The sequence below is a fragment of the Accipiter gentilis genome, chromosome 38 (assembly GCF_929443795.1).
Source record: "Accipiter gentilis chromosome 38, bAccGen1.1, whole genome shotgun sequence".
Taxonomy (NCBI): Eukaryota; Metazoa; Chordata; class Aves; order Accipitriformes; family Accipitridae; genus Astur; species Astur gentilis.
Window position 1 is genome coordinate 415,662 of NC_064917.1, and position 13,221 is coordinate 428,882.

The 13,221-nt window shown below is 68.0% G+C and overlaps 1 protein-coding gene across 1 annotated transcript in view; it reads left to right on the forward strand.

The window, feature by feature from the left end:
• Positions 1-12,810, forward strand: part of FLNA (filamin A) — a 28,763-nt gene extending 15,953 nt beyond the window's left edge. Inside the window, 23 exon segments of the mRNA XM_049793311.1 lie at positions 70-240; positions 672-795; positions 873-1,029; positions 1,120-1,309; positions 1,571-1,594; positions 2,505-2,752; positions 3,177-3,279; positions 3,642-3,782; positions 3,978-4,106; positions 4,202-4,375; positions 4,514-4,675; positions 5,150-5,353; positions 5,433-5,585; positions 5,874-5,944; positions 5,946-5,997; positions 6,318-6,584; positions 7,266-7,403; positions 7,501-7,616; positions 10,409-10,541; positions 11,270-11,446; positions 12,256-12,327; positions 12,330-12,474; positions 12,567-12,810. Coding sequence (XP_049649268.1) covers positions 70-240; positions 672-795; positions 873-1,029; positions 1,120-1,309; positions 1,571-1,594; positions 2,505-2,752; positions 3,177-3,279; positions 3,642-3,782; positions 3,978-4,106; positions 4,202-4,375; positions 4,514-4,675; positions 5,150-5,353; positions 5,433-5,585; positions 5,874-5,944; positions 5,946-5,997; positions 6,318-6,584; positions 7,266-7,403; positions 7,501-7,616; positions 10,409-10,541; positions 11,270-11,446; positions 12,256-12,327; positions 12,330-12,474; positions 12,567-12,750 — 3,335 coding nt within the window. The 3' untranslated portion in view covers positions 12,751-12,810.
• Positions 12,811-13,221: the final 411 nt, after the last annotated feature.

A 13,221-nucleotide genomic window follows, 5' to 3' on the forward strand; every position in this document is an offset into this window, starting at 1 on the left:
GTGGGGGGGAGGCGGCTGTGTCGCACGCGCCCCCTCCCTCACGCTCACGTGTCCCCCTGCCCCATCCAGGGAGCCCCTTCAAGGTGCCGGTGACGGATGTGGTGGACTCATCCAAGGTGAAGTGCGCGGGGCCGGGGCTGACGCCGGGCGTCGTGCGAGCCAATGTGCCCCAGACCTTCACCGTCGACACCAGCAAGGCCGGCGTCGCCCCCCTGGACGTTAAGGTTCAGGGCCCTAAAGGTCGGTGGGGCGCACGGGAGGTTTGGGGTACCTCCGCTTTGGGGCTGGGGGGCGTTTGGGGTACCCCTGATCCCAAGGGAGATAGGGGTGTCTGGTACAAAGAGTGCCCTATGGCTGCTGCATGTTCTCGGGGGAGGGCATGGGGGGTCCTGGTGCACCCCACGGGGTGCCCTGTGGGGGCTCAAGGGAGGTCTTAGGGTGCCCGCTGGGCTCTTGGGGTGCCCTGTGGGACGTTACGGGGAGTCTCAGAGCACTTTGTGGGATGTTACAAGGTCTCGGGGGGCCACAGGGGGTCTCGGGGCACCCCACGGAGCACTGCAGACTCGGGGTGTCGCGTAGGATGCCGCGGGGAGTCTCGGGGCACGCTGCGATGCCGCGGGGCGCCCCGTGGGGTGCTCTGGCGTGCCCTGACGCCCCTCGCCCGCCCCCAGGCGTGGTGGAGCCCGTGGACGTGGCGGACAACGGGGACGGGACGCAGCGCGTCAGCTATGTCCCCTCCCGCGAGGGGCCCTACAGCATCTCGGTGCGCTACGGCGACGAGGAGGTGCCCCGCAGGTGAGGCGGGGGACGTGGCGGGGGGCCAGGGGGGGTTCAGGGGGGCTGGTCTGACACCCCCCCGCTCTGTCCCGCAGCCCCTTCAAGGTGAAGGCGCTGCCCACGCACGACGCCAGCAAGGTGAAGGCGAGCGGCCCCGGGCTGAACACGACGGGGGTCCCGGCCAGCCTGCCCGTGGAGTTCACCATCGACGCCAAGGACGCCGGCGAGGGGCTGCTGGCCGTCCAGATCACGGTGGGCACGGAGCGGGGGGCACGGGGAGGGGTCTGGCGGCGGGGGGAGAGGCCAGCCCAGCGACGTGTCCCCCCCGATACGTCCCCACAGGACCCCGAGGGCAAGCCCAAGAAGGCGACGATCCGGGACAACCAGGACGGCACCTACACGGTCTCCTACGTCCCCGACATGACGGGGCGCTACACCATCCTCATCAAGTACGGTGGGGACGAGATCCCCTACTCGCCCTACCGCATCCGCGCCGTGCCCGCCGGCGACGCCAGCAAGTGCACCGTCACCGGTAAGCGCTGCCGTGGGGGACGCGCGCGTACGACGGGGACACCCACCGCCCGCCCAGCCGCTTCCAGCCAAGTCACCGCGGGGTGGGGAGGTGGGGGGGCACGGGCGGGGAGGGCGAGCGGGGAGGGTGGCCGGGGGGCACGGCGGGGGGGCCTCACCACGTGTGTCTCACTGGATTTCTTGCTTCTCTGCCCACCCCACGTCCCACCCGCGCCCCCCCCCTCCCCATCCTCCCCCCACCCCTCTTTTGCCCACGCTGTAGTCTCCATCGGAGGTCACGGCTTAGGTAAGCTCACGGCATGGCTCGCTTGGCGTCGGGGTGCATGCGTGACCCCCTCCCCGCACCCTAAAGTTACCCCCATCCCCGTGGACGAGCGGGGACCTTCCCCGCAGTGGCGTGAAGGAGGGACTAGGGTCTAATTTTGGGGGACCCTCGGGCCTCATTTAATGCTGGGGGCACCCTGTGTTCTCCTTTAAATCATGGAAGGGTCCCCCCAACCTCGTTTAATGATGAGGGACCCCGCCCTAGACCTCACTTAGTGTCAGGGCCCCCCCAGGCGTCATTTTAAGCCTTCAGGGTTCTATTTTAACTGGGGGGGTCCAGACCTCGTTCAACCTGGGGGGACCCCCCCCAATCCTGCTTGCTCTTGGGGGTCCCCCTCAGTCCAGTACCAGGGACCCCTTTTGGTCCTGTCTTAATTGTGGGGCATCCCCCAAACCTCATTAAACGGGGGGGGGGGGGATCGTGCCAGTAGCTTGAACCTCCAAACGTTTGGGGGTTCCCTGGCTCGCTCCTGTTGTAGTTGGGGACACCCCCCCATTGCTGGGGGCACCCCTGGCCCCACACGGGGCAGCGAGCTGGGGGGTCCCAGGGTGTTACGGGGTCCCTGGCTGCCCCCACGGAGCAGAGGGACCCCCTCCATCAGGTCACTACCTGGGTGTGGGATGGGGGAGGTCTGTACCTCATTAAGGCCTAATTTCCCCCCTCCCTGTGACATGGCACGAGTTTTCCCCGTGCTCAGTCCACCGGGGGGCTCGGGTTCCCCCCAGCTTTGGGGGATCCTTCACCCATCCCAAGGGGTGGGCAGTACCGGAGCCTGCCGGAGACCCACGGCAGGGTGCACGTCCACCCGTGGGGCCGGTTTGGGGGTACCCCCACCGTGGGGCGGGCAGTCACCCCCCCCCTTTTTCGGCAGGGGCGGGCATCGGCCCCACCATCCAGATTGGGGAGGAGACGGTGATCACGGTGGACGCCAAGGCGGCGGGCAAGGGCAAGGTGACCTGCACCGTCTGCACGCCCGACGGCTCCGAGGTGGACGTGGACGTGGTGGAGAACGCCGACGGCACCTTCGACATCTTCTACACCGCCCCCCAGCCCGGCAAGTACGTCATCTGCGTGCGCTTCGGGGGCGAGCACATCCCCAACAGCCCCTTCCAGGTCATGGTGAGTGTGCGAGGGGCGGGCGAGGGGCCGGGCGAAGGCCGGGGAGGGGGCGTGCGAGGGGTGTAACGCAGGCCACGTGCGAGGCATGCGAGGCGAGCGGCGTGCAGGCGGCACGTGAGGTGGGCAGCGTGCAAGGAGTGTAATGCAGGGAGCGTGCAAGGAGCGTGCAAGGAGTGTAATGCAGGCAGCGTGCAAGGTGCGTGCGAGGTGGGGAGCGTGCAAGGAGCGTGCAAGGCAGACAGGCGAGGTGCCAAGCAGGCCGCGTGCGAGGAGCGTGCGGGGAGTGTAGCGGGTGGGCAGCGCGCCAGGCGGGCGCGATAACGGACGCAGGCAGCGCGCCAGGTGTGTAGCAGGCAGGCAGCGCGTCAGGCAGAGGGTGGGGGTGTGGGGGGTCCGGTATCTGCTAACGAGCTCGTTTGCGCAGGCGACCGACCGCCCGCTGCTGGGGGTGAACGGGCTGGACATGGCCGGGCTGCGCCCCTTCGACCTCGTCATCCCCTTCACCATCAAGAAGGGCGAGATCACCGGTGAGGGGGGGTAGATGCCCCAAAACGCCCTGGGGGGGTGTCCCTAAAACATCTGAGCTCCTGTAGGGGGTCCCCAGGCCTCCCTTGAGCCCTTCTAGGGGGTCTGCAGAGTCTGCTTGGGGGTCCTCAAGATGTGGGGGGTCCCTAAAGTCCCCCTGGGTCCTCCTGGGGTGTCCCCAAGGCAGCCGATGTCCTCCTGGGGGTCTACAGGTCCCACCAGGGGATCCCCAGGACAGCTAAGATGGTCCTGGGGGGATCCCCAAGACAGCCAGGGTCCTTCCAGGGATCCCCAGGCCCTCCTGGGGGTCCCCAGACCAGCCAGCACCCCCTGAGCTCCCCCCCTCCCATTTCACCCCCTCCAGGGGAGGTGCGGATGCCCTCGGGGAAGGTGGCCAAGCCCGACATCACGGACAACAAGGACGGAACGGTGACGGTGCGGTTTGCGCCCACCGAGGCCGGCCTGCACGAGATGGACATCCGCTACGAGAACATGCACATTCCAGGTGGGGGGGCTCGTGGGGGGACCGGGGGGGGGGCCTGTTGAAGCATCATGGCCCCAGGGGTGCCGTGACGGCATCCCACGCGCCACCGTGTGTCTGTTGCGACGTCCCCGTGTCTGCGAGGATCCTCCCGTGGCAGTGGGGGGGGTCTCGATGCCCCCCTGATCCACCCCGTGTCCCCCCTTTTGCCCCCCCCAGGCAGCCCCCTGCAGTTCTACGTGGACTACGTCAACAGCGGCCACGTCACCGCCTACGGCCCCGGCCTCATCCACGGCACCGTCAACAAGCCGGCCACCTTCACCGTCAACACCAAGGACGCCGGCGAAGGTGAGCCCCTGGGGGGGTCCGCCAGGCGCCTGGGTCCTCCCCAGCAGGCACGGGGTCCCCCCCTGAACCCTACGTGCCCCCCCCCCACACCCCAGGAGGTCTGTCGCTGGCTGTGGAGGGTCCCTCCAAGGCGGAGATCAGCTGCACCGACAACCAGGACGGGACGTGCAGCGTCTCCTACCTGCCGGTGCTGCCCGGGGACTACAGCATCGTGGTGAAGTACAACGACAAGCACATCCCGGGGAGCCCCTTCACCGCCCGCATCACCGGTACGGGCTGGGGGGCACCCCCAGGTGCTGTGGGTGGTCCTGGGGGCTCCCTGCAGCGGATCCAAAGTCCCCAGGGGGCTCGGGGCCGTCCTGAGGGTATTTTTGGGGTGCCTTCGCCGCTGACCCCCGTCCCCGCAGGTGACGACAGCCTGCGCCTGTCCCACCTGAAGGTGGGCGCCTCGGCCGACATCCCCCTGGACATCGGCGAGACGGACCTGAGCCAGCTGACGGCCACCGTCACCGCCCCCTCGGGCCGCAAGGAGCCCTGCCAGCTCAAGCGCCTCCGCAACGGCCACATCGGTGAGGGGGGGGACACACGCTCGGGACGGGACGGGGGCCCCTGGGGACGCCGGCACATCGCCTTCATGGTGCGAGGAGCCCGGCCGGCTCCAACGCCTCTGCAGCCGAGGGAGGGGATGTGGGGGAGACACTCGGAGGGAGGACGGAGGGCCTTGGGGACGCAGGGACACGGTCACCGTGACCTCGCTGTTGGGGTGTAAAGAGCCCGGCCGGCTCAAACGGCTGTGCGGTGTCTCCCGATGTCCCCCGTCTCCCCGCACCGCGACGCCTCTGTCCCCTGTGTCCCCGCACCCTGCTGAGAGCGTCCCCACACCGTGTCCCCTCATCCTGACACCCCTGCAGGGATGTCCCTTGTATCCCTGTGCCCCCCCCAAATCCCCCCGCCCCATCCCTTCTGCGTCCCCGTACCGTGACACCTGGCTCCCCCGCTGACGGCATCCCCTCATCCTGAGGCCGGTGTCCCCGTCCCCGCAGGTATCTCCTTCGTGCCGCAGGAGGTGGGGGAGCACCTGGTGCACATCTCGCGGGGGGGGCAGCCCCTGGCCCGCAGCCCCATCTCCGTCACCATCAGCCAGGCCGAGCTGGGGGACGCCAGCCGGGTGCGCGTGGCGGGGCCCGGCCTGCGCGAGGGACGCACCTTCGAGCCGGCGCACTTCACCATCGACACCCGCGACGCCGGTACGTCTCCATCCCCTGGGAATTGGGCGAGGGGGGGTGTCCCAGGCGCTGGGGTCCCTGCTGACGGCCCCCTCCCCAGGCTACGGGGGGCTGAGCCTCTCCATCGAGGGGCCCAGCAAGGTGGACATCACCACGGAGGAGCTGGAGGACGGGACCTGCCGCGTCTCCTACTGCCCCACCGAACCCGGCAACTACATCATCTCCGTCAAATTCGGCGACCAGCACGTCCCCGGTGGGTGCCGCGGTGGGAACTGGGGGGACTGGAAGCGCTGCCGGGGCTGGGGGGTGACCGGGGCAAGTGGTGGCACTGGGAGGGTGTATCGGGGAGTACTGGGAGGGTCTACTGGGGTAATTTGGGTTATTGGGAGCATGGTGGGAGGGTACTGGGGGGGATATAGGGAGGGAGCTGGGGTACTGAGTGGGGTGTGGGGGTACAGTGGGACCAGGAGAAGACTGGAGGGGTTTAGGGGGGGTCCTTGGCCTCGGGGGAGCCGATGTGACCCCCCTGCCCCCCCCGCAGGAAGCCCCTTCTCGGTGAAGGTGACGGGCGAGGGGCGGGTGAAGGAGAGCATCACGCGCCGGCGCCGCGCCCCCCCCCGAGGCCAGCGTTGGCACCGCCTGCGACCTCAGCCTCAAGATGCCGGGTGAGCGTCCCTGGGGGGTCCCCGAGTGTCCCTGGGGGGGGCTCGGCAAGCCCCGTGGTACCTCTGAGCGTCCCTGGGGAGGTCCCCAAGGGTCTCGGGAGGCTGCTGGGGCAGTTTTGGGGGAGATGGGACATGACCCCAAGTACCTGCGCGGGGACCCCAGAGATAGAGGGTCCCCCAAGGACCCATGGGGACGGAGTGGGGACTCACAGAGGAACCCCAGGACCTCCCCTGGCACGGGAGGGTCCCTAGGGTGGTGGTGGGTGCCAGGGGGAGCCCCGTGATCCCCCCCGCCATGACCTCCACCCCGTTGCCGGCAGAGCTGAGCGCCCACGAGGTGACGGCGGTGGTGACGGGCCCCTCGGGGCAGACGGTGGCGGCGCAGGTGCTGGAGGGCGACGGCGGCGCCTACAGCATCCGCTTTGTGCCCTCCGAGACCGGCGTCCACTCGGTCAGCGTCAAGGACCGGGGCCAGCACGTCCCCGGCAGCCCCTTCCAGTTCACCGTGGGGCCCATGGGCGAGGGCGGCGCACACAAGGTCCGCGCCGGGGGGCCCGGCCTCGAGCGGGCCGAGGCCGGCGTGCCAGGTGAGCGTGGGGCACCCCAAAACCTGCCCGAGGCCCCCCCAGGGGCTTCGCTACTCGTGCAGGGCTGCCCTGATCCTGTTACGGTCCCTGAACCCCCTTGAGGTGCCCCAAAACCCCCTTGGGGTGCCCCTAAATATATGCCCACCCTGCTGGGGTGCCCCAACCTGTTCCAGGCACCCCAAAATTCACCCTCAGGGACCCTGAACCTGCTTGGGGGGCACCCCAAAAGCCCCCTCAGGGCTCCTTCCTGACCCCCCCCCCCCCCTTGGGACTGCCCAGCGCTGTCTGCAGCTCCCGAGCCTGCACAAGACTCCCTGGTCCTTCACGGGGCTCCCTAAAACCTGGGGGGGGGGGGGGGCTCCCAAAATCCTGACTGGGGCTTCCTGAAACCTGTTGGAGATTCCCCAAATCCATCTGGGGTTCCCCAAAATCTATGGGGTGTTCCCTAAATCCTAGCTGAGACCCTCTCAAACCCACCTGGGGCTCCCCAAAACCTGCTGCAGGTCTCCTGAACCCAGCCTGGGCTCCTGAACTTGGCCCCAGGTCCCCCAGACTGGCCCAGCTGGGGAGGAACGGGGGGCTGCCCCCCAGATGGGGTATGATGGGGTGGGGAGGGGGGTGTCAGGCCTTTGGGGGGGCCCTGACACCCCATCTCTGCTACCGCCCCCCCCCCGTCCCTAGCCGAATTCAGCATCTGGACGCGGGAGGCGGGCGCCGGGGGCCTCTCCATCGCCGTCGAGGGGCCCAGCAAAGCCGAGATCGCCTTCGAGGACCGCAAGGACGGATCCTGCGGCGTCTCCTACGTCGTCCAGGAGCCCGGTACGGGGCCGGGGAAGGGTCGGGCCAGCGTGGGGGGGCCAGGAAGAGACTGGGACCCCCCCCGCTCCCCTCGCTGACGCCGTCCCCCTCCCCGCAGGTGACTACGAGGTGTCGGTGAAGTTCAACGAGGAGCACATCCCCGAGAGCCCCTTCGTGGTGACGGCCGCTGCCCCCTGCGACGCTGCCCGCCGCCTGACTGTTTCTAGCCTTCAGGTGAGGCACCGGGAGAAACCCCCCCCCTCGCACCCCCCCGGCTGGGCTCGGGACGCCACGCGCAGGGCGGGCAGCTGGAGAGTCAGCATAGCCCTCGGGGGGCTTTGGGGCGTCAGTAGAGGGACGGCATAGCCCTAGGGCAGCGGTTTTGGGGTGTCTGAAAACAAGGTAGCCCTAGGGCAGCGTTTTTGGGGTGCCTCTGGGGACAGTGTAGCCTCAGGGCAGTGGTTTTGGGGTGTCTGTGGGGACAGTGTCGTGCTAGGGCAGTGGTTTTGGGGTGTCTGAAAACAGCGTAGCCTCAGGGCAGCGTTTTTAGGGTGTCTGTGGGGACAGCATAGCCCTAGGGCAGCGTTTTTAGGGTGTCTGAAAACAACATAGACCCAGGGCAGCATTTTTGGGGTGCCTGTGGGGACAGTGTAGCCTCAGGGCAGCATTTTTGGGGTGTCTGTGGGGACAGCATAGCCCTAGGGCAGTGTTTTGGGGTTCCTGTGGGAACAGCGTAACCCCAGAGCAACATTTTTGGGGTGCCTGTGGGGACAGCATAGCCCCAGGGCAGCATTTTTAGGGTGTCTGTGGGGACAGCGTAGACTTGGGCAGCAGTTGTGGGGTGTCTGAAAACAATGTAGCCCCAGGGCAGCATTTTTGGGGTGTCTGTGGGGACAGTGTAGCCTCAGGGCAGCATTTTTGGGGTGCCTGTGGCGACAGCATAGCCCTAGGCCAGCGTTTTTAGGGTGTCTGTGGGGACAGCGTAGCGCTAGGGTAGTGTTTTTGGGGTGTCTGAAAACAGCGTAGCCCCAGGGCAGCTTTTTTGGGGTGCCTGTGGGGACAGCGTAACCCCAGAGCAACATTTTTGGGGTGCCTGTGGGGACAGCATAGCCCTAGGCCAGTGTTTTTAGGGTGTCTGTGGGGACAGCGTAGTGCTAGGGCAGTGTTTTTGGGGTGTCTGAAAACAGCGTAGCCCCAGGGCAGCGTTTTTAGGGTGTCTGTGGGGACAGCGTAGACTTGGGCAGCAGTTTTGGGGTGTCTGAAAACAATGTAGCCCCAGGGCAGCAGTTTTGGGGTGTCTGAAGACAGCGTAGCGCTAGGGGAGCTTTTTTGGGGTGTCTGCGGGGACAGTGTAGCCCTTGGGCAGCCTTTTTAGGGTGTCTGAAGATAGCATATCCCTAGGGCAGTGGTTTTGGGGTGCCTGTGGGGACAGCGTAGCCCCGAGGGGGGCTTTACTGGTTTTTTTGGGGTGTTTGGGGGGGGTTCATAGTTTTGGGGGGGGCATTAACAGGGTTTTGGAGGTGTTCAGGGGCCCAATCTATCTTTAAGAGAGTTTCGGCGAGGTTTGGGGTGTCTAGGGAGCCTGCAGCAGGATTTTGGGGTGTCTAGGGGATCTGCAGCAAAGTTGGGGTGTCCAGAGGGTCTGCAGCGCAGTTCAGGGTGTCTAGGGGGTCTGCAGCGAGGTTTGGGGCGTGTAGGGGGTCTGCAGCAGGATTTTGGGGTGTCTAGGGGGTCTGCAGCGAGGTTTGGGGCGTCTAGGGGGTCTGCAGCAGGATTTTGGGGGGCTCTGTAGGCGCAGCGGAGTTTTGGGGTCCCTGCGCTGGCCCAGGCAGCCCGTGCGTCCCCCCAGCCGTCGCGGGGTCCCGGGGGTCTTCTCTCGTGTCTCTTTTAAAGGCTATTAACAGCCCCCCCGTCGCCCCCCATCCCCCGAGCGGGGTGGGGGGCGACCCAGGGGTCCGGAGGGGTCTTAGCGGGAGAGAACGGCCCCCCCAAACCCCCCCCCAGCACCCCCAAACCCCGGGGACCCCCGGGGCCCCCCGTTCTCTCCCGTTAAGCTCTCCGGCCCCACGAGGTAAGTGGGGCGCAGGGCGGGGGGGTCTCCCCTGACACCCCCAAATCCCTCCCCGCCTCCTGGGAGACCCCGATACCTGCAGACCCCAAATGGGGTGGGGGCTTTCCCCAGCACCCCCAAACCCCTCCCTGCCTTGGGGGGGACCCCCGAAACCGGGGTGTTGGTGTAAAACCATCCCCCAAAGCGGAGGGTTTGGGGTGGGGCTCCCCCCGCCCCCTACTTTGTAATTTTGGGGTTGGGGTCTCCCCGGGGTCGTTTGGGGTAGGGATTTCCCCCTCCCCAGGTGGGGATCTTGGGGTGCAGATCCCTCCCGGGGGTGTTTTGGGGTGCAGGGGGGGGGGTGTGTGTCCCCCCCCTCGAGGGTTACTTGGGGTTTTTGGCCCCACCGGGCTTGTCGAGGGGAGGGGGTAAATGACCCCCCCGGGGTTATTTGGGGTGAGGATTTGGGGGTGTTAACCCCCCCGGGTTTTTTTTGGGGGGTGTTACCCCTCCCTTGGGTTGTTTTGGGGTGAGGATTTGGGGGTGTTAACTGCCCCTGGAGTTTTTTGGGGGTGTTAACCCCCCCTTGGGTTTTGGGGTGAGGATTTGGGGGTGTTCACCCCCCCAGGATTCTTTTTTTGGGGGTGTTCATCCCCCCTTGGGTTGTTTTGGGGTGAGGGTTCGGGGGTGTTCATCCCCCCGGGGTTATTTGGGGCGGGGTTTTGGCACGCAAGTGCCCCCCGCCCCCGCAGATTTTGGGGTGCAGCCCCCCCTCAGATGCCTTGGGGCTGTTAAACCCCCCCCAAGGCCACCCAGGCTGGGCTTTGGGGCTGCCGGCACCCCCCAACCCTTACCCATAAAGGGGGTGGGGGGGTGTCTGCGGGCAGGGGGTCACTGCCGTGTCCTCCCCCCTCCTCCCCCGGTTTTGGGGGGCTCCCCCCCCCCCCCCCCCCACTGACGGTCTCTGCCCCCCCAGGAGTCCGGGCTGAAGGTTCACCAGCCGGCCTCCTTCGCCGTCAGCCTCAACGGGGCCAAGGGGGTGCTGGACGCCAAGGTGCACAGCCCCTCGGGGGCCCTGGAGGAGTGCCACATCACCGAGGTCACCGAAGGTGAGGGGACCCCCCCGGGGGGGGACCCCCGACCCCCCCCCCCCCCCAAAAACCCTCCCACCCTTCCCCTGAGGGCGCCCCGGCTCTCTCCTGGCAGCCGCGGTGAGCTCCTGCCTCCTGGGGACACCCCTGGGGGGGAGAGGGGTTTTGGGGGTGTCCCCCCTGCTTTGGGGGAGAGTTTTGGGGTCCCCCCCCTGCTTTGGGGGAGAGTTTTGGGGTCACCCTCTGCTTCAGGGAAGGTTTTGGGGGGGGTCTACCCCACTTTGGGGGTGTTCCCCCCCTGCTTTGGGGGGCTCTCTCTGGTTGCGTTGGCTTGGGTTTGGGGTTCCAGGGAGGCTGCAGGACACCACCCCTCCCCCCCCCAACAAAGGGTGTTTTGGGGGGGCTGGCCGACCCTGCCTGGGCCCCCCCAGATGGGGGGGGGGGAGGGGTTTAGGGGTGTCCTGTGGACCCCGTGGGGGGGTCGTGTCTCACAAGGTAGGTTTTGGGGAGGGGGGAGGTGTTGGGGGACCTCAGAGGGAGTTTGAGGGGGGGGGCTTTGTGTATCATCATACAGCCCCCGTGGGGATTTTGGGGGCCTCCATGGGGTTGCGGGGCAGGGGGGGGGGGGGGGGGGGGGGGCGGCTCCCAGGAGCCCCTTTGGCCCTTGTGGCCTCCCAGGAGGATTTGGGGGGGGGTGGTCCCTGCTGACCCCCCCGCCCGCCCCCCCCCCCCCCCCCCCCCCCCAGACAAGTACGCGGTGCGGTTCATCCCACGGGAGAACGGCGTCTACTCCATCGACGTCAAGTTCGAGGGGTCCCACATCCCCGGGAGCCCCTTCAAGGTGCGGGTGGGGGAGCCGGGGCAGGCGGGGGACCCCGGCCTCGTCTCCGCCTACGGACCCGGCCTCGAGGGGGGCACCACAGGTACGGGGGGGGGGGTCGTGGGGGACCCCCGGGGGTGGAGGTCGTAGGGGCCCAGGGGCTTGGGGTGGGGGATTTAGGGACCCCAGGGGGTTGGGGAGGGAGGTTGTAGGGTTCCCGTGGGGTTGGGGGGGTCTTAGGGACCCTAGGGGCTTTGGGGGGGGGGGTGGGGTCATGGGGTCCCAGGGGGTTGGGGGTCTTAGGGACCCCAGGGGCTTAGGGTGGGGGGGGTCATGGGGGTCCCAGTGAGTTGGGGGTCTTAGGGACCCCAGGGGCTTGGGGTGGGGGGGTCATGGGGGTCTTATGGACACCATGGGCTTGGGGTGGGGGGTCATGGGGGTCCCAGGGGGTTGGGGGTCTTGGGGACCCCAGGGGCTTGGGGTGGGGGGGTGTTAGGGATCCCATGGGGTTGGGGGGGGGGGTTCATGGGGGTCCCAGGGGGTTGGGGGTTGGGTATAGGGGTCCCATTGGGGTTGGGGCTTTTAGGGACCCCAGGGACTTGGGGTGGGGGGGGTCTTAGGGATTCCAGGGGGTTGGGGATCTGAGGGACCCCACGGGGTTGGGGTGGGAGGTCGTAGGGGTCCCAGGGGCTTGGGGTGGGGGGGTCGTAGGGTCCCCATGGGGTTGGGGTCGTAGGGGTCCCGAGGGCCTTGGAGTGGGGGCTCTTAGGGCTCCCCTGGCCTTGGGGGGTGGGGGGGGGGAGGGTCGCAGGGCCCCCGGGGGGTCCCAAAGCCCCTCTGGGGTCCCAGCGCCAGGCTCCGAGGGCCCCCCCCCGTGGTGCTGACCCCCCCCCCCCCCCCCGTACCCCCCAGGCTCCCCGGCGGAGTTCGTGGTGAACACGGCCACGGCGGGGCCGGGGGCGCTGGCCGTGACCATCGACGGCCCCTCCAAGGTGAAGATGGACTGCCGGGAGTGCCCCGAGGGCTACCGCGTCACCTACACCCCCATGGCCCCCGGCAGCTACCTCATCGCCATCAAATTCGGGGGGCCCCACCACATCGCCGGCAGCCCCTTCAAGGCCAAGATCACCGGTACCGGGGGGGGGCCGGGGGGCTTTGGGGGGGGCCTGGGGGGCTTTGGGGGGGGCGAGGGGGGGTCCTGACTGTGCCCGCAACCCCTCCAGGGCCGCGCCTGGTGAGCAGCCACAGCCTGCGGGAGAGCTCCTCGGTGCTGGTGGAGGCGGGGGGCCGGCCGGAGGCCGGGGGGGCCGCGGCGGCGGCGGCGGCGACGGTGGGGGGGGGCCCCCCCGGGGACCCCCAAATTCTCCTCGGACGCCAGCAAGGTGGTGGCCAAGGGGCTGGGGCTGAACAAGGCCTTCGTGGGGCAGAAGAACTCCTTCACCGTCGACTGCAGCAAGGCGGGTGGGTGGCCGGGGGGGGCACCCACGTTTTGGGGGGGGGGGGGGCTTTTGGGGGGTGCACTGAGCCCCACCCAGGATTTAGTGTTGGGGAGGGGGTGGTGGCTGGGGCCTGCTGGTGGGGCAATGCTTGGGGGGTGGGGGGGGGGGGGGGGGGGGCTGTTTTTTTGGGGGGGTGGTTTTGGGGCAGGTGGGTTTTTCGGGGGGTGGGTTTTGGGGGGCGTGGTTTTGGGGGGCGTGGTTTTTGGGGGGGTGGTTTTGGGGGCGGAGTTTTTTTGGGGGGATGTTTTTTTGGGAGGGGTGGTTTTGGGGGGAGGTTTTTTGGGGGGGTGCTTTTTTGGGAGGGGTGGTTTTTGGGAGGGGTGGTTTTTGGGGGGGTGTTTTTTTGGGAGGGGTGTTTTTTTGGGGGGGTGGTTTTGGG